The 23,771-nt window shown below is 43.5% G+C and overlaps 2 protein-coding genes across 2 annotated transcripts in view; one reads left to right on the plus strand and one right to left on the minus strand.

The window, feature by feature from the left end:
* Window positions 1-23,771, minus strand: part of LOC145403335 (beta-galactosidase-like) — a 415,229-nt gene that overhangs the window by 201,723 nt on the left and 189,735 nt on the right. The window contains exon 4 of the mRNA XM_080275127.1: window positions 1,606-1,669. Within this exon, the coding sequence (XP_080131253.1) occupies window positions 1,606-1,669 (64 nt within the window). The remainder of the gene's footprint in view (window positions 1-1,605; window positions 1,670-23,771) is intronic.
* LOC145403069 (uncharacterized) overlaps window positions 11,927-23,771 on the plus strand; it is a 34,932-nt gene continuing 23,087 nt past the window's right edge. The window contains exon 1 of the mRNA XM_080274906.1: window positions 11,927-12,090. Within this exon, the coding sequence (XP_080131032.1) occupies window positions 11,927-12,090 (164 nt within the window). The remainder of the gene's footprint in view (window positions 12,091-23,771) is intronic.

The raw sequence follows: 23,771 nt of genomic DNA on the forward strand, positions 1-23,771 counted from the left end.
TGTCCCTTATTCTGGCAGACTAGAAAGATCAGGTGGGTCGTCAAATCTACTTTATCTGCTGAAACATTGGCGCTGCTTGAATGTGCTGAACTGCTGTATATCTCGCCAACATATTGCGTGAGGATTCTGGCTGTGCAGATTTCAAGATCAAGCGTTTCATTGATAACAAGAGTCTGGTGGATGCCCTTTACTCCTGTAGGAATATAGAAGACAGAAGATTGCGCATTGATATTGCTGTATTACAAGACATGTTGGAGCGAGGGGAGACTGATGAAGTGTCTTGGGTGGATACATCACAACAACTGGCTGACTGTCTCACCAAGAAAGGTGCCTCGACTGAGCAGCTGCGTGCAGCAGTCAGCTGGGACTAGAATGATTATAATACTTCAAGGGACACCACATATCTGTATGTGGTTACAGGCTGGGTCATAATGGTGCTTAAACAAAAGTCTATGTATTGGATACATAGTGTGTATAGGACGCCAATAATCCATTCAGTTTCATCCTTGGGATCTTTCATCAAATTAAGAAGAGAGGACGAGAGTGTTAGTGCATATTGCTGTTAGTGTGTGTGTGTGTGCACGCACTTGTTATGGTCCGAGTGGTGACGTCATCGGAAGGGTCTTGCGGTATGCAGGTGGAGCCCGCTCACTTGGAAGTGTGAGGCCAGTGAGTTCGGTTGTTTCGTATCCTAATACAGATGATACTGTACTGTTAAGTGAAGATGAACAGGAACTGCAAGGCTTGGGGAATGAGTCTGGGAGAGTGTATAAGAAATGGAAGGTAAAAGTAAAGTAGGGAAGAGTAAAGTTATGGTCTTCATGAGAAATGAATTCACCAAATGTAAAGTGCGGCTGGATGATGAGGAAATGGAGAATGTGTGTGCATTTAAGTGCTTGGGTAGTATGATGAGTAAGGATGGAAGTTTGGAGGATGAATTGCTTGAATGGGTACAACACGGAAGATGGCTTGCTAATTCTTTGAAAGCAGTGATGAGAAACAGGGAAGTGAGCATGGATGTAAAAAAGTCTCTGCATGATACTATTGTGATACCAACTCTAACATATGGAAGTGAAGATTGGACCTTGTTGGAAGGACAGAAATCAAGAGTGAGAGCAGTGGAAATGAGTTATCTGAGAGGAGCACATGGAGTTACATGGAGCACATGGAGAGACAGACTGACAAAACTTGAGGAAGTGAAGGAGCATTGTGGTGTGGATGTGAATGTGATAGAAAATGTTTGGAGAAATACACTGAAGTGGTTTGGCCACGTGGAGAGGATGCAGTTCCAGAGAGTAATGAGCAGACTGTATGAGAGTGTGGAGGAGGGGGGAATGGGAGAGAGAGGCTGAGGGTGAGGTTAAGGAATGGAGCAGTGAGGTATATGACAGAGGGGGGGGGGGGGGTGCTGGGGAAAGGGCAGTGAAATAGTTGGGGACAGGGCGACATGGAGGCGATTTGTTTGTGGCCACCCCTTATGGGATTGGGCATCTGGCAATGGATAGCTTACCATTTGTTCATTACAGAATTAGTTCAGTACAGCAGTGCTGCCCGATATAATTACCACATTGGACATAAGGTCATTATACACAGTCTTCCACTCACCTGGGTCAGAAGTCCTCAACTGGATATCTGGGTGAAGTTTAAGCAGCCAGTAGGGGAAGCCACCCTGAAGACCAATACAGTTAGTTACTATGTGTCTACAATTGCCCTCATTATAAGTCAGGGATGTATTCCAAAATATCACAACATTTTACCACACAACTGTTGCAGTAAACTGGGGGAATTGGCAAATTAGTTTTTTAGGCAGCAATGGCATGTGAACAAGCAGTTTCTCTGTAATATTCTTTGAACCTAACGAAAAAGCTACGGTATGTTAAAAATACCAACTTATGATGAAAAGGTACTATTAAAAAAAAAAAAAAGTGGAATACTATGAATACAGGTATTCTTATAGTAAGAATACAGGTTTCAATTTGGACTGAAAATGATGGATGAAGTATACAGTATATGGAAATGCACCTCACAAAGGTTGTACCTCATTTTTCACTTGGTAGTCAAGGGAATGACTGATTACAGGTATGTGTGTGATGTGTCTCTATAAAGAAAAAATAATAAAATAAAAATTAAAAGATGGTGATGGTTTTTGCTGGTAAAGTGGAGTTAACATTAAAAGAGCTCAATTGATGTATAAAATGACTGTGTGGCCTATTCCAGCTGACACCTTGCTAAAAAAAAATTTCAACTTTTGTACCTCATCTTGCTTGATTTTTAATCCTAGATACACCTTTTTTTAAAGTGCAAATAAAGATTTTCTTCATCCATCATCCAATTCTACTTTGCCCCATGAAGAGCGTAGAGGCCCAGGACTAGGCAAGTTGGTCCTGACGTTTATGATGAGAGTGACCAGCATCAAACATCCCTGAGGCCATTACATGAGCAATAAACCCTAACCATCCCTTGGATATACACCTTCACTGGCTCAATTCAACTGGAGTGCCGTAATTACCCACTAAACCACCAGGCGCCATAATTTGGTTATATGGTTACCACCCAGTGTGGAAAATCGTTTCCAGCGTACAGGAAACCATTTGGCTTGTCACTCAGAGTAGAGTCACCCATAGGCAGAAGGAAGAGGAAAGAATGAAGGAAAGAAAGACAGAAGAAGGAGTGTTAAGTCATCCGTAGGCAGAAGGGAGAGGAAAAAATGAAGTAAAGAAAGACAGAAGACGAAAGAAGGAAAGAATGGAGGAGAGAAAAGGGCAGACACCCGAGAGCAGCACAACATCGAGTGAATGGATGGTTAGCACCCCCTATCTTATTTTTTCATTTTAATTCCTTCACTGTGATGAGGCCTTATTCTGTTCTTACTATTGCCAGATGCTTTTATTCAGCTAACGGGAGACAATTTGTACTGAAATTGTTATACACACGTCCTTAACTCCTTCAGTACCCAAATGTCTCTTTAATTCATACTATCTATCTATCTATCGATAGCCTGATGTCCCAATCCCGCAAAAAGTGGCCACAGACAAAATGCCTCCAAGTTGTGCTGTCACCAACCATTTGATTGCCCTCCCTCCAACTCACTCCCCCCTCCCTCATATACCTCTCAACTCCATCCCTCCACCTCATCCTCAGTCTTCCTCTCCCTCTCTCCACTTCACCCACATCCACCCTCTTAGTCAGTCTTTCATTCTCCATTCTTTCCACATGTCCAAACCACCTCAGCGTATTTCTCCTAATTTTCTCAACCACATCCACATCCACCCCACAACGTTCCTTCACTTCTTCATTCATCAACCTGTCCCTCCATGTCACTCCACATGCTCCTCTCAAGTAACTCATTTCCACTGCTCTCAGTCTTGACTTGTTTCCCTCTAGCAAGGTCCATGCCTCACTTCCATAGGTCAGAGTAGGAGTCACAATACTATCATGCAGTGGCTTCTTAACTTCCATACTCACCTCCCTATTTCTCATCACTGCTTTCAGTGAACCAACAACCTTCCCTCCCTGCTGTACCCTTTCAAGCACTTCAACCCCAAAAGTTCCATCGTTACTCATCACACTACCCAAGCACTTGAATGCACTCACATTCTCCATACCCTCACCATCCAACCTCACTGTGCATTCTGTGGTTTCATTCCTCTCAAACACCTTAACTTTACTCTTGTTTACATTAACTTTCAGATTCCTCTTCCTACACACTGTCCCAAATTCATTCACCAAACCTTGCAACTCCCATTCAACTTCACTCAACAATACTGTACAGCAAACAGCAACACTGGAATCTTCCACATCTCACCCTCATTCATTAGAGCCATCCCCACATCCACTGCCCTACCTTGCACCTCCTTTACAACCCCATCCATGCATATATTAAACAGCCATGGAGACATCACACATCCCTGCTTCAGTCCCACATTCAGATCAAAGAACTCACTCAGCTCACCATCCACTCGCACCGTAGCCCTAGCTCCCTCGTACATACTCTTCACAGCACTCAACAATTTCCCATCCACCCCATATATTCTTAATACCTTCCACATACCTTGCCTACCTATTCTGTCATAATTTTCTCCAAGTCCATGAAAGAAGCATACACTTTCTTTCCCTTCTCTAGATACTTCTCCACTAAACATCTTAGAACAAATATCTGACCTACACACCCTTTTCCCTTCCTAAATCCCCATTGTTCTTCTCCAACTAGCTCCTCTCTTACATGCCTAACCCTATCAATGAGTATTCTACCATATATTTTTCCAGTCTCACTAAGAAGGCAAATACCCCTATGGTTACCACATACTTCTCTCTCCCTTTTTCCTTTGTATAAAGGAACAATTATACCTGATTTCCAGTTCTCCAGAACCTTTTCCTCTTCCCAAGTCAATCTACACAACTTCCACATCCACTCCACAACAGTCTCACCCCCATACTTCAGCATTTCACCACACACTCCATCAATTCCTGGGGCCTTTCCCATCCTGATCTTCTTCACTGCTTCCACTACTTCCTCCCTACTGATCTTTTCCTCCCTCCTCTCGTCTCTTCTTCTCCCAGCCATTCCCCAACCACTTATACTCACACTGTTCACACTCTCTACATTCAACAAATCCTCAAAGTGCTACTTCCATCTCCCTAATTTCTCTCTCTTCTCCACCAACAATCTATTATTCCCATCTTTCACTCCCCTACTCTTTCCCCTTTCACACTGTCTTACCTTCTTTCCCTCCTTCCAAAACAATTTCTTACTCTCCCTCCATTTCACATTCAGGTTCCTCCCAAACTCTTCATCCACTTTCTTCTTACTCTCCACCAATGTCTTCACCTCCCTTCTCCTGCTCAATATACCTGTCTCCTCTCTCATCTTCTCCACTACCTCTACTCGCTAGCCATTCACTATATGCCTTCTTCTTTTGTTCCACAGCTTGTTTCGCCTCATCATTCCACCATGAGGAGTAGACTGTAGCACCAGTCGAGCAGGGCAGTACTCCCGAGGTGGATGGAAAGCTGATGACAGGGAGTGCTGGAGCTCCCGTTTCATCAGCCCTCAGGACTAGTTCCTGACCATCCCCCTTTGCTGAACTTTTTCAGTGTCTCAGTTACACAGAGAGTAGGCCAGCATGCTCTCCAGTACAAATTTCTCTAACTATCTACACCAAACTACATGCACAGTACACACTACACTTCCTATTCAAAATTAAAATAAAAAAATGGCGTCTCTTTACCAAGCCTTGGAGTCCCCAGGGGGGGGTGACCATAAATGCCCCCACCATCCGCCCCTCTCCTGGTGACGACTCGAGGTGCCTGGAACCACTATTTGACTCTCTTCTTCTTCATTTCTGCAACATTCGCGGCCTTTCCTCTAACTTTTGCTCTGTTGAGCACCACCTCTCCTCCTCTAAACCTCACCTTTTTCTAACGGAGACTCAGCTGTCTGAGGCAACTGACAGCAAACCCTTTTCTGTATCCTCCTACTTTCTCTATACTCATTTCAAAGCCAAAGGTGGCTGTTATGTATATATACGCAACGACTTATCTTGCTCTCGTGTTCCTGAACTCAATTCTTCTGAATTCTCTACACTCTGGCTTCGGCTTTCCTGTCATTCTCTGACTAAATATATCTGTGCTGTTTACTTATCCCCTAATTCTACTGACTATCAAAAATTCTTCGACTATCTTACTTCTACGATGGAACATATTCTATCCATTTCTCCTTTCTCTGAAATCTCCATTCTAGGAGATTTCAATGTTCACCACCACCTTTGGCTCTCCTCTCCTTTCATGGATCCACCTGGTGAACAAGCCTACATCTTTTCTATCCTTAATGACCTAGAGCAGCTTGTACAGCACCCTACCCGTATCCCTGACTGCCTTGGAGAGAGCTCCAACATACTTGACCTCTTCCTCACAACTAATCCTTCTGCTTACTCTGTTAATCTTTTCTCTCCATTGGGCTCCTCCGATCACAACCTTATTACCTTAACCTGTCCTATCACTCCGGTACGGCCTGTGGACCCTCCAGGGAAACGTCGTCTGTGGCATTTTGGAGCCGCGGACTGGGAGGCCCTCAGACAGTACTTTTTTGATTTTCCCTGGAATGATTATTGCTTCCATGGCCGGGAGCCATCTGAGTGTGCCTTGCGCATTACGGAGGTTATTCTCTCGGGCATGGAAGCATACATTCCTTTCTCATATCTTTTGACTAACGCAAGAAAGCCTTGGTTTAATCACGCTTGTTCTAATGCTGTCCGCAACAAGGAGAGGGCCTACAAAAGGTACCGAAGCCAACCCACCCCTGAATCACATCATCTTTACGCTTCTGCCCGGAATTGTGCTAAGTCTGTTCTTCGCTCTACTAAAAATAATTTCATCCATACTAAATGCTCTCAACTCTCCAACTCGAATTCTTCCCGCTCCTTCTGGCACCTTGCCAAAAATCTTTCTAACAACTTTACCTCATCATCCTTCCCTCCTCTTTTCTACTCTGATGGCTCTGTAGCTATTTTTTCTACCGATAAAGCAGATCTCTTCGCACTGACTTTCTCCTCCAATTCCACCTTAGACGATTCCGGAGCTGTTCCTCCATCACTTCCCCCCTCTGACTTCCTCATGGCTAACACTAAAATTTCTTCAGTTGATGTATTTTCTGCCATCACTGGCCTCAGTACTAATAAGGCATTTGGACCTGATGGGGTCCCTCCTGTTGTTCTCAAGAACTGTGCTTCTGTACTTACACCCTGCCTAGGCAAACTCTTTCACCTTTGTCTGTCAACTTGTACCTTTCCTTCTTGCTGGAAGTTTGCTCTCATTCAGCCAGTCCCAAAGAAGGATGACCACTCCCAACCCTCCAACTATCGTCCAACTGCTTTAACGTCCTGTATTTCAAAAGTTTTCGGATCAATTCTCAATAGAAAAATTTTAAGGCATCTTTCCTATCACAACCTTCTTTCCGATCGTCAGTACGGGTTCCGTCAGGGACGCTCCACTGGTGATCTTCTCACCTACCTTTCAGACTCCTGGTCATCCTCCTTTCGGGACTTTGGCGAAAGCTTTGCCATTGCACTTGACATCTCAAAGGCTTTCGATCGAGTCTGGCATAAATCTTTAATTTCCAAACTGCCCTCCTGCGGTTTCTATCCTTCTATCTGTGCCTTCATCGCTAGCTTCCTTTCTGGTCGTTCCATAGCTGCTGTTGTAGACGGCCATCTTTCTTCTCCTAGATCTATTAACAGTGGTGTTCCTCAGGGCTCTGTCCTATCACCAACTCTCTTCCTTTTATTCATCAATGATCTTCTAAGCTGTACATCTAACCCTATCCACTCATACGCTGATGACTCCACCCTTCACCTTTCCATTCGGTTCCCGCAACACCCATCTCAACAGTTACTTCAACAAACAAGGGATGAGGCTATGGCACACCTAATGTCTGACTTGGCTCGTATCTCTGACTGGGGTAAAAATAATATGGTTTTTTTAATGCATCTAAGACTCAGTTCTTATACCTATCAACCCAACAAAATCTTCCACAGGTATACCCACTAATGTTTAATAATATTCAGCTTAATCCTGCATCATCCTTGAACATGCTTGGGGTTTCATTTACTCGGGACTTATCTTGGAAAGATCATATTACATCTCTTGTAAAATCTGCTTCCAAGAGATTGGGTGTGCTAAGCCGACTCCGCTCTTTCTTTACCCCTGCACAATTGTTGACTCTATACAGGGGTTTTATCCGCCCCTGTGTGGAGTACAACTCTCATGTGTGGGGAGGCTCCCCACATACAGCTCTTCTCAATAGGGTGGAGTCAAAGGCTTTTCGTCTCATTAACTCTCCTCCTCTTACTGACTCCCTTCAACCTCTGTCTCTTCGTCGCACTGTTGCATCTTTATCTCTTTTCTTTCGCTACTTTAATGGTCACTGCTCCTCTGAACTGTCTGCTTGCCTTCCTCCACCTCTACGACGGGCGCGTAGCACCCGTCTGGCAGCAAACTCTCATCCCTTTTCTGTCCAACTCTCTAATGCAAGAGTTAACCGTTACTCCCAGTCTTTCATTTATGCAACAGGTCAGCTCTGGAACTGTCTCCCTCTGTCTGTATTTCCTGCTGCCTATGATCTCCAGTCTTTCAAACGCAGTGTGTCCAGGCATCTCAAAATGACCAGATCTTGAATTTGGCTCTCTATTGTGTTTTGTTTTTCTCTTGGAGGGAACTGTTTGCGGCCTCATGGCCTTTGGTTCCTTCTTCCTCGCTTAAAAAAAAAAAAAAAAAAAATGCTGTCCCTTGCAAGCCCCTGCTGATAGATAATTCTGTTCACACAGAGAGACCCATCATACTGGTGGAGTCAACCCTTTCGGGAACTGTAAGTTTCCAACAGGTTTCTATGGCATGAATGAAGCTGATAACCCAGCTTAGAAACCAGCTTAGGGAGCTGCCTAAAAAAAAAAAAAAAAAAAGTTCCATGGCCAAATTAGCCCCTGGAAATTGGTTATATCGGTATAAACAGCATACCATCATCTTTGGTAATGTCTCTACTATAATACAGTAAAAGCAAATAAAAACACTCAAAACTGTTGAGTGAAGCTACAGAAATGCAGTGAGAATAAATTGATCAAGGGTAAATATCACTTTTAAAAAAAGTTCCTGCCATCCTAGTGAAAAATTTTACCCACACTGCTCATGAGCAAAGCATATGTCTGGATGCAGTATATCATTAGCTTTCTCACCGTGTTTTTGGAATTTCGATAAGAATCACCAACAATGTATAATTGCTTTATTTTCTCTGGCAATCATAAAATAGCTAAGACAGTGTTGCCATATGATTACCCTTGGCATGCATACACTCCTCTACAACGCACCCCAGTTTGACGCATTTCCTATGAAAACTTGATATTTGGTGAATATTTTCATCCAAAATGATGCAAACTGCATCACTGGTTACTCCAGTCCAACACTGATATGACGCGATTTGCATCATCATTCCCGAGAGGGTTAATATCCGTACTGAAAAGACAGTATGCTTTGTTCAAGCATAAAAGTACAGTATCAAACCAAAACTAAAACTGAAGAAACCAAGACAATATTTTTAGGTGTTATAATAAGTCACTCTTCCCTAACGGTTCTAACATCACAACATGGCTAAATTCTAAGTTTCATCTATATTCTCTCATCTTGCCACACTCCTCTTACCCTGTCAATCAGATATGGCATTGTTGACTTTACACAGATCTCAAAATGTTTTTATTCAGGTTAGAGTAACTTAGAGAGACTATGAACTGTAGTGGCAGACTTGAGTGGGGATGTGGCACGTGCTCCATCGGTCGGAGTGTGTTATAAATGTACTAAGAATGAAAGGACTGTAGCATTAAAAATGTTGTTCCAAGAGCTCCTGGTCAGAATAATATCAACATATACTCCACAAGTTGCCTTGGATGAGGAGAAGACAGACTCTAAGTATGTGTGCACAGTGGTACAGGGGATGATGAAATTAGTTTTGGGTGGGGATTTATATGCTCATGTTGGTGCTGCAGCACATGGATATGAAGGGGTGCATGGAGGATGCAGGTATGGTATGAGAAATGAGGAAGGGGAAAGGATAACAGAAATGAGAGGCAATGAACATGACTGTGAAACAAGCACTTTAAGAAAAAGAGAGTGTAAGCTGATTACAGTACATAAGCATCTGGGAGTAACAGCAGCCAGATTAACTATTGCTTGGTCAGGCAGGAGGACAGAAGGGTAGTGAAGGATGCTAAAGTTATTGGGGGCAAAGAGTGTGTGTGCAGCAACACAAATTACTGATATGCGACATGGTACTAAAGGAGATCATAGTGAAGGACCTATGTATCCAAGAGGAAAATATGAAAGTTCAAAAGTCAATCAGTACGGGATGCCTTCTATGTAGAGATGAGTAGAGTGGTGGCTGAACAGAAATGTAGACAGAAGTGTAAATGGGCAGTACAGAGCTCTCAAGAACAATCTCTTGAGTGACTGATTTGGTGTGTGGATGAATAAGTCGGCCTCCAAGATACAAGGTAGCATGGTGGAGGTATGAGGGTGTAGAAGCCACAGTTAAGGAGAAAAGTTGTTTCCAGGAATGGAAAAGAGGTGGTAACAGAGAGAAATATTTGGCTGTCAAGCATAAGGTCAGAAAGGAAATATACAGGGCAAAATCTGAGTCTCAGAGATGTTTACTGGATACCCTATTAATGCCAAAAGAAAGAATGTGCGGGAGTTAATGAGAATAAGAGGGCAAGAGAGGGAGTATGTCTGATGATAAGCAAGAAGTGGAAGGAGAATATAAGAGAGCATGGAACAGTGGGTGCAAGGATTGTATGGATGAGGATGAAAGTAGGTATACAAGCTTGGGCGATTGTATGTGCGTATGCGCCAACAGAGGACCAAGTGGCAAGAGTGAAAGATGAGTTTTGGGTGAGTGTAGAAGCATGTATGTATAAGTTTGAGAGAAGTGAGAGAGTGTTTTTGATTGGAGACATGAATGGCAAACTTGGGAATGTACAAATGGATGGAGTGGTTGGTCAGTGGGGTGTGCCAGCTGCAGCAGATGGGAATGGTAGTGCTTTGATGGACATCTGTGCTAGTAAGGGGTTGGCAATAGCCAACACCTTCTTCTGGCATAAGATGATACACAGGTATACATGGAGGGTCATGAGGAGGATGGACGGTGAACTTGTTGAACGAAAGGCAATGCTAGATTACGTGTGTGAGGATGAGCGAATGAGAAGATAAGTGTTGGATGCAAGAGTGTGGAAAGGGTGGGGGAATAAAATCTCAGATCATCACTTAGTGATGGCCAAGGTAAGGCTGCAGAGAAAATAGGTCAAGAGACGAAGGGGCAGACAGGAGGAAACAGCTCCCGTGAAAAGAGCGGAGACGTTGCTAGAGGGTGAGAAAATGGCAGAGTATAAGAGCATTGTAGAAGAATGATTGGGAAGGTATGAGTTAGAGCAGATGGAAGGGATGAAAGAAGTATCCAAGATATTCACGGAAGAGATAGGTGCAGCGTGCGAGTTGATTTGTGGAGTGAGGAGGAGATGCAAGGGTGTGCAAGGGACAGCATGGTGGAATGATGAGGAGAAACGAGCTGTGGAACAAAAGAAGAAGGCATATAATGACTGGCTAGTGAGTATAGGTCAGGGTGAAGATGAGAGAGAGAAGAGAGAGGTATATGTGCACAAAAGAAGGGAGGTGAAGAGACTGATGAAGGAAAGTAAGAAGAAAGTGGATGAAGAGTTTAGGAGGAGCCTGAGTGTGAAACGGAGGGAGAGTAAGAAACTGTTTTGGAAGGAGGTAAAGAAAGTAAGACAGTGTAAAAGGGGAAATAGTAGGGGAATGAAAGATGGTAATAACAGATTGTTGGTGAAGAAGAGAGAGAAAATGAGGAGATGGAAGGAGCACTTTGAGGATTTGTTGAATGTAGAGAGTGAGAGCAGTGTGTGTATAAGTGGTTGGGGAATGGCTGGGAGAAGAAAACATGAGAGGAGGGAGGAAGCGATCAGTAGGGTGGAAGTAGTTGAAGCAATGAAGATCAAGATTGGAAAGGCCCCATGAATTGATGGAGTGTGTGGTGAAATGCTGAAGTACAGTAGTGCCCCGCAACTAACGTTTTTTGACTAGCGATTTCAAGTCCAGTGATAGGATAGAAACTGTTTTCAGCTTCATAACTAGCGACAAAAACTTCGAAACTAGTGACTCTGTGGCAATCGTTGTCTAGCAAGCGAGTCGCAAGGCACATTGACTCGTTTTCCTAGTGAGCAAGTCTCCTCTAGTGAGTAAGCTGCACCTAGCAAGCCAGTCATATGGCATGTTTCGATTCACTGTTGTCCTGCACATCGCCACGCTAGTGTGACCATGCCCTTTTTTTTATACCTGGCTACCCCCACTGTTCACTGTTTTTGCAAGCCTCATGGCTTCTGTGGCTGGTGGTGGCAATGGTGATGAACCTAACGACTATGAAGGGTTTGAAAGTGATGATGAGACACTACAGGAGATACGGAGAAAGGCTGGTGCACGAGAGGGTGGCAGTGGTGGAGAGGAGGGTGGCAATGGTGGTGATGGCGCATATTCCCAGCAAGCATGCGCACTCCCAACTCCCAACTTTTTCTTTCAATAAACTGCATTCTGTGCATTTAATGGTGACTTTTTGTTGCTTTGTCCTATTAATTATAATAAGTACATAAAAATGTACTGGAGGTGGAGGGATGGAGTTGAGAGGTATATGAGGGAGGGGGGGGTGAGTTGGGTGGAGGGGAGTCAAATGGTGGGTGACAGAGTGACTTGGAGGCGTTTTGTCTGTGGCCACCCTTTGCGGGATTAGGGCGTCGGGCTATAGATAGATAGATAGATAGAACATAAAAATGTGACTATTTAGTGGATCAAAGTAGACAAAAATGGAAAAACAGTCAAACTTTCTAAATGTTCCAGTCTATTTTTATTTTTCGCTATGTAAAGTTTGCCTCCAAACTAGCAGTATCATGACTAGTGAGGTTTCATCAGTCTCTTAAGATCGCTAGTTGTAAGGCCCTACTGTATGGGGTGAGATTGTTGTGAAGTGGATATGGAAGTTGTGTAGATTGACTTGGGAAGGGGGAAGAGTTCCAGAGGACTGGAAATCAGGTATAACTGTTCCTTTACACAAAGGAAAAGGGAAGAGAGAAGTATGTGGTAACCACTGGGGTATTTGCCATCTTAGTGTGGTTGGAAAAATATATGGTAGAATACTTACTGATAAGGTTAGGCATATAACAGAGGAGCTAGTTGGAGAGGAACAAGGGGGATTTAGGAAGGGAAAAGGGTGTGTAGATCAGATATTTATTCTAAGATGTTTAGTGGAGAAGTATCTAGAGAAGGGAAGGAAAGTGTATGCTGCCTTAATGGACTTGGAGAAAGCATATGACAGAGTAGATAGGCAAGGTATGTGGAAGGTATTAAAAATATATGGAGTGGATGGGAAATTGCTGAGTGCTGTAAAGAATACGTACCATAAAACACCCTAACTTCGGACATTCTTCATAGGTTTTAATGAATAATTCTGTGTAAAATGATGCAATTTTATCCAAGTTGGTGTCATGTGGTAGCCTGGGACAGTACCTACTGAATTCATATAATAAAAAAAAAAATAGCCATGCTAAAATCGTTTTTTTTTTTTTTTTTTTTTTTTTTTTCTTTTCAAGTATCTGAAGTTAGGAACAAATTTCTTAACTTCAGACAGCTCTTCTAAACTTCGGACATCCATGTATTTGCCCTTTAAGCATGAGAATGGTTAATAGAACCTATCTCTGGACACACTGTCCAAACCTCGGACACTTTAGAAGTTTTTAAAAAATGTAAAAAAAAAATACTGGGCATTCGTGGCCCGAATTATACATAAATATAGAGAAATATCCAAAAACATCTTCTTTTTTGAGCTCATAAAATAAGATCACATTAAGTTGCATCATATCACACTGTTGTGAGGTATTCTGGCCATAAATATAACTAAGAACTATTCAGAAACTTTTTCAGATGAAAAAAATATATAAAAATGCATTGCATATATCCCAAACTGTAAGAGGAACTGGCCTCTTATTCCTAAACAAACCTTCACTTAATTATCAACTAGCTACCTCACTAACTCAACAAAAGCATACTGAAATAATAAAATGTTAAAAACTTCTTACAGGTTCTAATGACACCCACACACCCACTAACACGCACACAAATCAACATAGACAGGGAAGATACAATTTTGGGAAAGCTGGTTAGTACTTGGATGGGTGACCGCCTGGGAACACCAGATGCTGTTGGCATCCCTACGTGTCAAGTGGGGTTGGTGGAGGATTAGTGCCCCTCCCTGTAAAACAATTAACTCTAAGCCGTTGGTCACCCCGTTTGGGATACATGGCGTCTGGCAATGAATGAATGAATGAAATGAAATTTCACAGGACTGAAAAAAATTTTGAAAATGCGGACTGGAGAAAATTCAGTGAAACAAGAGAGATACAAAGGAAGTGGGATATCTTTCTAGACCTCTATAATTTGGGAGTGGAAAAATTTGTACCAAGAGTAAGAGGGAAAGAAATCAGGAAAAAGGAGTGGTTTAACAGAAGGTGTATGATAGCAAAAAAAAGAGAGAGACAAGGCATGGAACAACTGGAGCAAGAGAGGTAACAACAGAACAAAGGAAGAATATAAAAGAACTAGAAATGAATACACAAGAATACGTAGAAAAGAAGAAAGGAATTATGACAAAGGTATAATAGACAAATGCAAGGATGAACCCAAACTGTTTTATAGATTTGTTAATGGCAAACTGAAACAAAAGGAAGGAATCACTAAACTGACAGTAAAAGGAGAGGTCTATAAAGATGCAGCTATGCAAGCTGAAATAATGAACAGATGTTTCCAATCGGTTTTCACTAATGAAAAAGAGTTTGTGGAAGGGGAGGGTATGACTAGAAATGTAGTGATAAAAGATATAAAAGTGGAGGTACAGGATGTGTATAAATTACTGGAAACCCAAGATGTAAGGAAAGCCCCAGGACCTGATGGAATTTCTAACTGGGTACTGAAGGAATGCAGAGAACAACTGGCGGATAAAATTCACAGTTTAATAGTGTGTTCTCTGGAAGAGGGGAAAGTGCCTCAAGAATGGAAGAGGGCAAATGTGGTACCAATTTATAAGGGAGGAAACAGGGAAGAACCCGGAATTATAGACCAGTGTCTCTAACCAGCATGGTCACAAAATTGTGAGAGAGAATCCTGAAAGACAGATGGATAAAATATCTAGAAGAGATGAATATTTCGGCTGAATGTCAGTTTGGATTCAGAAGTGGAAGGTCATGTGTTTCTAACTTGTTGAGCTTTTACTCAAGAGCAATTGGCGTGGTACAGGAGAGAGATGGTTGGGTGGATTGTGTGTACTTAGACTTAGAGAAGGCCTTTGATAAGGTCCCTCATAAGAAACTAATGTGGAAACTAGAATATATAGGAGGACTGAAGGGGAAACTCCTGGAATGGATGAGAGACTTTTTGAGAGACAGACAAATAAGGACAGTAATAAAGGATAGGATGTCTGGATGGAGGGAAGTAACAAGTGGAGTCCCACAAGGCTCAGTGTTGGCGCAAGTAATGTTCCTGATTTACGTAAATGATATGGTAGATAGAGTGAACAGTTATGCAAGTCTGTTTGCTGATGATGTAAAGATCTTGAGGAAGGTAGAGGTTGAAGAGGATTGTAAAATGCTGCAGGAGGATCTGGATAGGATACATGATTGGAGCCGGACATGGGAAATGAAATTTAATGTAAAGAAATGTAAAATATTGGAAATGGTTTGTACCAGGAGGCCATCACTGAACTATTTATTGGGTAATGAATTAATCACAAAAATGAAAGAAGAGAAAGATTTGGGAGTGCTGGTCCAGGGTAGTTTGTCACCTGAAAAGCACATTAACAAGATAGTTAGAGAGAAGTATAAACTCTTGACTAACATAAGAATAGCATTTCATTATATGGATGAGGAGATGATGAAAAATTGATAGTGGCCATGATCCACCCTAGGTTAGAATACGCAGCAGTAGTGTGGTCCCCACACAAAAAGAAAGATATAAACAAGATTGAGAGAATACAAAGAACAGTAACCAAGATGGTCCCCAATCTGGCAGATCTGTCATACAAAGAGAGGCTGGAAAAGCTGGATTTGCCTTCCTTAGAGGAAAGGAGAAAGAGGGGAGACATGATTGCAGTGTTCAGGACCATGGTGGGAGTAGATAAAATTGACCAAGAAGATCTGTTTTTATGGGATAAGAGAGCAACAAGAGGACATGGAATGAAATTGAAAAAGTCAAGCTGCTTGAGGGACATCAAGAAATATAGCTTTCCTTACAGTAGTATAGACTTATGGAATGGCCTGGACAAAGAGATCGTCCAGTCTAAAAACTTAAACGAGTTTAAAGCTAAATTGAGATTCAGCAATGGGAACCCACGAGCACGCATATTTTGTGTGTATCACAATTAGGTATATTGGGTAATTACATAAGTATTTGGAACAACTTAGACGAAAAGGTGGTGCAGGAGAAAAACATTCATGTGTGTAAAGGTAGACTAGATAAATGTGGATATGGAGACAGGACAACACGAGCATCGCTCAATTCCTGTATACTACAAATAGGTAAGTACAAATAGGTAAATACATGTTATGAAGGCACCATGGAACGTACTAACGAGCTACACACATTAGTAACACACACATGCGCACACAAATACCTATAGTCTGTATTTTTCCAGAAATTTATCTGTCCGAAGTTAGGAATTTATTCTATAAAATAAAGAAATATTCATTAAAACAGTCACAGCATCATTATGCTTGTATATATTTTAAAATAGTTTCCTGCCCAGTACTTACAACCCTTTTCCACATATAATCGTACTAATCATGTTCTTACAATTGAAACTGTTTGTTCTGTGTGAACAAAGTTTTGCAGGGTTAAAAATGCCAGTTCTTTTTCCATTTGACTCATAAATTTTTTCACCCACACATATTCAAGTTAGTGTAATAGGACTTGTACATTATAATCTCTGAAGATTACCCTACCTACCCACATCATTATTTTCTTGCAAATATTGCACTCTCTTCCAGTAAACTTGAATTATTACATTTTTTCTCAAAATGTCCAAAATTTGTGCGCAGTCCAAAGTTATGGTGTTTTACAGTACAAGGGAACTAGGGCTACTGTGCGAGTGGATGGTGAGCTGAATGAATTCTTTGATCTAAATGTGGGACTGAAACAGGGATGTGTGATGTCTCCATGGCTGTCTAATACAGTAGTCCCTCCACTATTCAATGTACTAGAGTCAAAGGCATGTCCGGAAAGTGGTCCCGTCTGGATAGTGGGCCCCAGCCTCCTGGACTTGTACTTATGGACCCTAACTCAGAAAAACACCTATACAACTCCCTCTGGACATGCATAGCACCTATAAGGGACATAAAAGACTGAAACAAATGTAAAAGAACCACAAAACGAGATTTTAGAGGTGAGTTTATACAATATTTAACATTCTGGGTACTTACAAGTCCCTGGCTCCTGGACTGGTAGTTATGGACCCAAACCTAGCCTAACTCAGAAAAACACCTCCCTACTGCACATGCATAGCACCTAAGACCCTATTCACACCAATAAGGGACATAAAAGAGTGAAATGAGGTTTTAGAGGTACGTATGGAAAATACAGGACAATATGAAACATTCTGGGTACTTACAACAAGTCCCTGGTCATCTCGATGAAAAACCCGCCTCCTCTCAGACTCTGACAGTAAAAAGGAGTACCTGAAGCACCTGCAGTACACTGTACATGAAGTCTTGCACTGAACTTGGTCATTTGCACTCAGAATTCCATTCTCTTAACACTGTGCACTCTAGTCTTACTTGCGCTCCATTGTACCTTAATGAAATCAGTGCTGCACTCTGCACTTAAAGTCTTTGCACTCATAAATCCATTTTCTAAACATAACACACTCTAGTTAATTTGCGCTAAACTGAAAGTCTATAAAATCAGTGTTGCACTCTGCACTTTAGTCTTTGCACTCGGAATTCTAATTTCTTAACACTATGCACTGCTTTTTTCCACTGCACAACACTGTAAATTCCCGTGTGGTCTAGTGGAGAAGTTCTTGACGTTTAATCACTGTCAGAGTCTGAGAGTAGCTGACGCAGGTGGCCTTGGTGCATCGCTGGGTCATGGTGATGGAGTACCCACTGCAGACGATTCTCAAGAGAGGCGCAAACTCACGTCAAGTGGCGACTCCACCGTGCCTGATGTGCTGGGCTGTGGCTCGGAGGATGAGGGCCTGTATTGGGGAGGCAATGGAGTGGAGCCAGGGCTGGGCACAGCGGGGGTCAGGGTCTGAAAAAACTGTCAATGGCTGATTAACGCAAGGAACAACGATTTTGACAATTAATGATGCACTGCCTGGAAGCACGCACTTCCTCAACAAGTCCCAAGGGCCCCATCTCCCTGTCACAGTCCGGGTGTTCCAGGTAGTCAAGAACGAACTCTACGTGTTCCTGGAGTGTGCTCAGCTTGGGGATGGCTGGAGTAGAGTCACGCCGAGAGGAGTCCGCATCATCGTCCCCATCCTTGTCAGAATCTTCAAGCTGGGTACTGACACCTGCAACTGAAGATGCGATCTCGATAACAAACATGGTCTGATACCCAGGATCGCCCTCGTCGTCATCCGACCACTCATGCACTTCGTTGACATCAGCATCGTCCCCATGTGCATGTAGACGTGCATGGAAGTCATCCATGTCAAAACCTAGGAAATTGCGCTCCACATCCGTTCCGAGAAGCAGACGAGACAACCATTTTCTAGAGTCTTGACAGGGACTTCCTTCCATGCACTGGCCCAGTTGTAAATGGCAGACGATGTTGTAGCGGTGAAGGGTTTCCAAAGTCCACTGGCCTTGCGTGTCCCGTCCCTCCCTGCAATCGTCCTCGTCCTCGAGAACAACCATCACCTCGTCCAGGACCTTCCGTTGGTACAGTCTCTTCGTTGCCACGATCACTCCTTGGTTCATTGGCTGGATAAGAGCAGTCGTATTAGGTGGCAAAAACATGCACCTAATGCGCCCATTCTCAGCCACCAAGTACTTGTCGCACAGGTGAGCAGGTGCATTGTCAAGGAGAAGGAGGGCCTTTACCTGGTCGCGTGGAATTCCCAGTTTCTCCGTCTGGTAACTGATGACCTCCTTGATGAAATGGCAGTGGAACCAGTCTCTGAAGATCTGGGCAGTGAACCAAGCCTTCAAAGAATGGTACCAAACGACAGGAAGGACATCCATTACCCCGCGAAGACACCAGGGCTGCTTTGCACGGCCAACAATAACGGGCTTAAGCCAGTGCATGCCGTTAGTACTGGCACAACACAAAGCAGATATCTGTTGCTTGCAGAGCTTGCGGCCAGGTACACGCTTCTCCGTCTCCTCGGTTAGTGTTCGTAGGCAAAGAGCGATAGAATAAACCAGTTTCGTCAGCGTTGTTGGGTTGAAACAGGGATGTGTCATGTCTCCATGGTTGTTCAATCTGTACATGGATGGGGTAATAAAAGAGGTACAAGGTAGGGTAGTGGATGTTGGAGTGGCCCTGGTGAGAGAGGATAGTGTTTGGAAACTCCCTGTACTGTTGTTTGCAGATGATACTGTGTTGTTGAGTGAAGACGAAGGGGAGCTGCAAGGCTTGGTGGATGAGTTTGAGAGAGTGTGTAAGAAACGGAATCTAAAGGTGAATGTAGGGAAGAGTAAAGTGATGGTCTTTGAGAGAGGTGAAGTCAGTGAATGTACAGCGAGGTTGGATGGTGAGGAATTGGAAAATGTGAGTACGTTTAAGTACTTGGGTAGTGTGATGAGTAAGGATGGAGGTTTGAGGGTGAAGTGCTTGAAAGGGTACAGCAGGGAAGAAAGGTTGCTGGTTCCTTGAAAGCAGTGATAAGAAACAGGGAAGTGAGCATGGAAGTGAAAAAGTTACAACATAACAGTATTGTGATACCAACTCTAACGTACGGAAGTGAAGCTTGGACGTTGTTGGAAGGACACAAGTCAAGTGAGAGCAGTGGAAGTGAGTTATTTAAGAGGAGCCTGTGCAGTCACATGGAGAGACAGGCTGACGAATGAGGATATAAAGGATCGTTGTGGTGTTGATGTGGATGTGATAGGAAGAGTTATGAGGAACACACTGAGATGGTTTGGCCATGTGGAGAGGATGGAGGGTGAAAGACTGACGAAGAGAGTGTATGTGAGTGAGGTGGAGGGGGAAAGAGGGAGGGGGAGGCCGAGGATGAGATGGAGGGATGGGGTGGAGAGGTATATGAGAGAGGGGGGTGTGACCTGGGAGCAGGGGAGTGAAATGGCGGGGGACAGGGCGACTTGGAGGCGATTTGTTTGTGGCCACCCCAAACGGGATTGAGGCGTCTGGCAATAGATAGATAGATAGTCAGCGTTGTAGACTTGACCGAGAGTGAGGCCCTCCCTGTCAATCAAGCGCTTCACCTTGTGCCAAAACTTCTCTACTCCATCCTCAATGGCGTCCAATGCTTCCCTATGAGACTTACGGTTGGTAAGGCCATGTCGTAACTTGAACGCGAAGAGCCAACCCTCGGATGCCTTGAAGTCTAGGGCGTCATGAAGCCTCGAGAACTTCTCAGCAGCAGCCTTCAACTCCGTGCCACACACCAGCACACCAGCAGCATGTTGCTGTCGATACCAAATCAACGTGGAGTGGCAGACTTCAGCATACTTGGGAGTAAACATCATCTTTCTCTCCACGTTGCGTTTGCTTTTCGACAAAGCCGTGTACTGCATGAGTTTGTCGCGGGATCTCTTGATATCAAACAAAGTAGATCAGGCCAGACTGAATTCACGAAGGATGCGTGAGGTAGACCATCCCACATCCACATTGTCCAATGTCTCCCTCTTCTTCTCCAGAGTCAAAACCACTCTCTTCCTCTTCTCAGGCGGCGGGGTCATCATCACTCACACTAACAAGAGGCACTAGAGCAGCAACAGAGCCTGCAGCAGGTAAGGCACCACCACAAAAGCGAGCACATGGGCGGCCACGATCACGAGCATGCACTCACAACAAGAGATGGACAGTAAGTGGGGAGGATGCAGGGGTGCTCTAGCAGACGGCGGCGTAACTACGCACCAAAACACAGCTGGCCAGCGCTGCGCGTGCCGAGTTCAAATTATGAGAAGAAAAAAGTCGGATTTTTTCAAATTTTTGCGATTTTTGGCCCATTTTGGGAATATTGGATCGCGGGATCACAATATCCAGTAAGTGGGGATGTCCGGAATGTGGGCGACTGGATAGTATGAGAATTACTGTATATTCATGGATGGGGTTGTAAAGGAGGTGCAAGGTAGGGCAGTGGATATGGGGGTGGCTGTAATGAATAAGGGTGAGGTGTGGAAGATTCCAGTGTTGCTGTATGTTGATGATACAGTATTGCTGAGTGAAGATGAATGGGAGTTGCAAGGTTTGGTGAATGAATTTGGGTCAGTGTGTACGAAGAGGAATCTGATAGTTAATGTAAACAAGAGTAAAGTTATGGTGTTTGAGAGGAATGAGGTCACGGAATGTACAGTGAGGTTGGATAGTGAGGATATGAAGAATGTGAGTGCATTCAAGTACTTGGGTAGTGTTATGAGTAAGGATGGAAGCTATCGGGATGAAGTGCGTAAAAGGGTAAAGCAGGGAAGGAAGGTTGTTGGTTCACTGAAAGCAGTGATGAGAAATAAGGTGAGGAGTATGGAAGTTAAGATGTCACTGCATGATAGTATTGTGATCCCTACCCTGACGTATGGAAGCAAGATGTGGACCTTGCTAGAGGGGAACAAGTCGAGACTGAGAGCAGTGGAAATGAGTTACTTGAGAGGAGCATGTGGAGTGACATGAAGGGACAGGTTGACAAATGAAATGAAAGAACGTTGTGGGGTGGATGTGGATGTGATTAAGGAAATTAGGAGAAATATACTGAGGCGGTTTGGACAGGTGGAGTGAATGGAGAATGAAAGACTGACTAAGAGGGTGTATGTAGGTGAGGTGGATGGAGGGAAAGGGAGGGGGAGACCGAGGATGAGGAGAAGGGATGGAGTTGAGAGGTATATAATGGAGAGGGGAGTGAGCTGGGGGGAGGGCAGCCAAATGGTGGGTGACAGAGCGACTTGGAGGCGTTTTGTCTGCAGCCACCCTTTGTGGGATTAGGGCATCGGGCTATAGATAGATAGATAGAAGAATGTGGCATTTATGGTGGCAAAACAGATAAAGTGAGGAAATGGGGATATCACAGGTGTGCAGTGTGTGAAGAATGATGAAGGAAAGTTAATGGTGGGATGAGAGAATAGTAAAGAGGCTTGGAGAGTGCATTATAACCAGTTGCTGAATGAAGATTTCAACTGGAATATGAAAGATTTGCAGTCAGCAGAACTAGTCTTCAGCCCCTGGCCTTTGATTGATGCTGCTGCTATGAGCAGGGTAATATGCAGGATGCAGTTAGAGAAGCCAGTTGGTGTGTCTGGGTTGACTGCTGAAATGTTGAAAGCTTTATGAGATACAGAAGTGGGTTTAGTCACTGATATGATCAATTCAATTGTATATGAGTCTATTGTTCCAGATGACTGGCTGAAGAGTGTGATGATAAATGTGTAAAAGGGGAAAAGCAATGCCCTGTACAGTGGAAATTAAACAGACATAAAACTTTCAGAACAGATAATGAAGGTAATGGAGTCCTGGAAGATATGATAGGAGAAAAAGTGAATATTCAAGAAATGCTGTTTGAGTTTATGCCTGGAAAGAGGACAACTTATGTAATATTTACTGTCTGGCACCTTCAGGAAAATATACAGGAAAGAAGAGAAAGCTCTACTTTTTTCTGCTGATTTAGAGAAGGCCTCTGACAGAGTTCCTAGGAAGGTGGTGAAGTGGGCAATGAGAGAGCTTAGGATTGAGAAGTGGCCAGTTAAAGTGGTTATGGTACTGTTTAAGAGTGCTCACACCCAGGTGAGTGAATGGATAGTTGCGTGATTGAGTTTTCCATGAATGCTGGAGTGATCAAGGGTTAGTTTTGAGCCTGTTATTGCTTGCCATGGTGCCTGAGGCTCTTTCACATGACTTCAGAAATGGACTCCCATGGGAGATATTGTACAGCTACCATAAACTGATGTACGACCTCCCCCCACAAGGAATTAAAAAACACAGAAATCACAGTGTATCACAATGTTTGTTCATGAAATGCCATTCATTAATGTGAAATCATGTTTCTCTTGTTTTTCAGGACCAGTTGGATGCATTTTGGCATGGAATCACTTACATCTCTAAAGTAATCTAAGGACATTTCTTTGCACCAAACATTTGTCAGTTCAGCCTTGAGGTTGTCCAGATTGGGTGTCTTCTTCTCTGCCATTATTTTCTTCATCTTTGTCAAGCAGTTTTCTATCGGATTTAGATCCAGACTGTTGCCAGGCCAGTCAAGGACCTCAATCCGATAATCCTGAAGCCATTTTGTCACCTTTCTTGACTTGTGACATGGAGCTGAATCGTGCATGAAAAAGCCACACCCACGAATACCAAATGTGTAACAAATGATCTTTCAGAACTTGAATGTACTGGCCACCAATCATCATCAAGTTCTTAGGAAGAAAGTAGAGGCCTCCCTTTCCCATTTCACCCCCATACCATTACTGATTGTGGGTGCTTAACAGTTGGCACCGTGTAAGCAGGGTCATATTGACTACGGAAGGCAGGGCAACGAACCTTGGCAGAAAGCACCTGGAACACTTGAGACGTGCTTTCATTGGAAAATATAACTTTTCTCCACTCATCCGATGTCCAGTGTGCACACTTCTTGTCAAACTGAATGCACTGCTTCTTCAAGCGGTCAGTGGGAAGCAGTTTCTTGGCTGCAGTGCGGCCTGGCAAACCCAGCTCCTTCTGCATGTAGTGTTGAATAGTTCGAATTGAGACGTCTTGTAACAGCTGGGGCCGCATTCTCTTCAATTCTGCTGCTGTCAGTCGAGGATTCTTGATTACTTCCCTCTTCAGAAGCGTATCTATACCTCTGGAAGTCGTCCTTTTCTTCCCACCGCCATGCTTGTGCTCTGGTACAACATCAGGTGGCAGGACGCATGCTGTAGCAAGAATCTTCAAGACGGTCGACTTTCCGCATCAAGTATAGTTCACAAACCATGTTGACAGGTACATAATCCTGCCTCCATGCAATG

Source organism: Coenobita brevimanus, chromosome 60 (genome assembly GCF_032717465.1).
Source record: "Coenobita brevimanus isolate Jiangsu-jjx chromosome 60, ASM3271746v2, whole genome shotgun sequence".
NCBI lineage: Eukaryota > Metazoa > Arthropoda > Malacostraca > Decapoda > Coenobitidae > Coenobita > Coenobita brevimanus.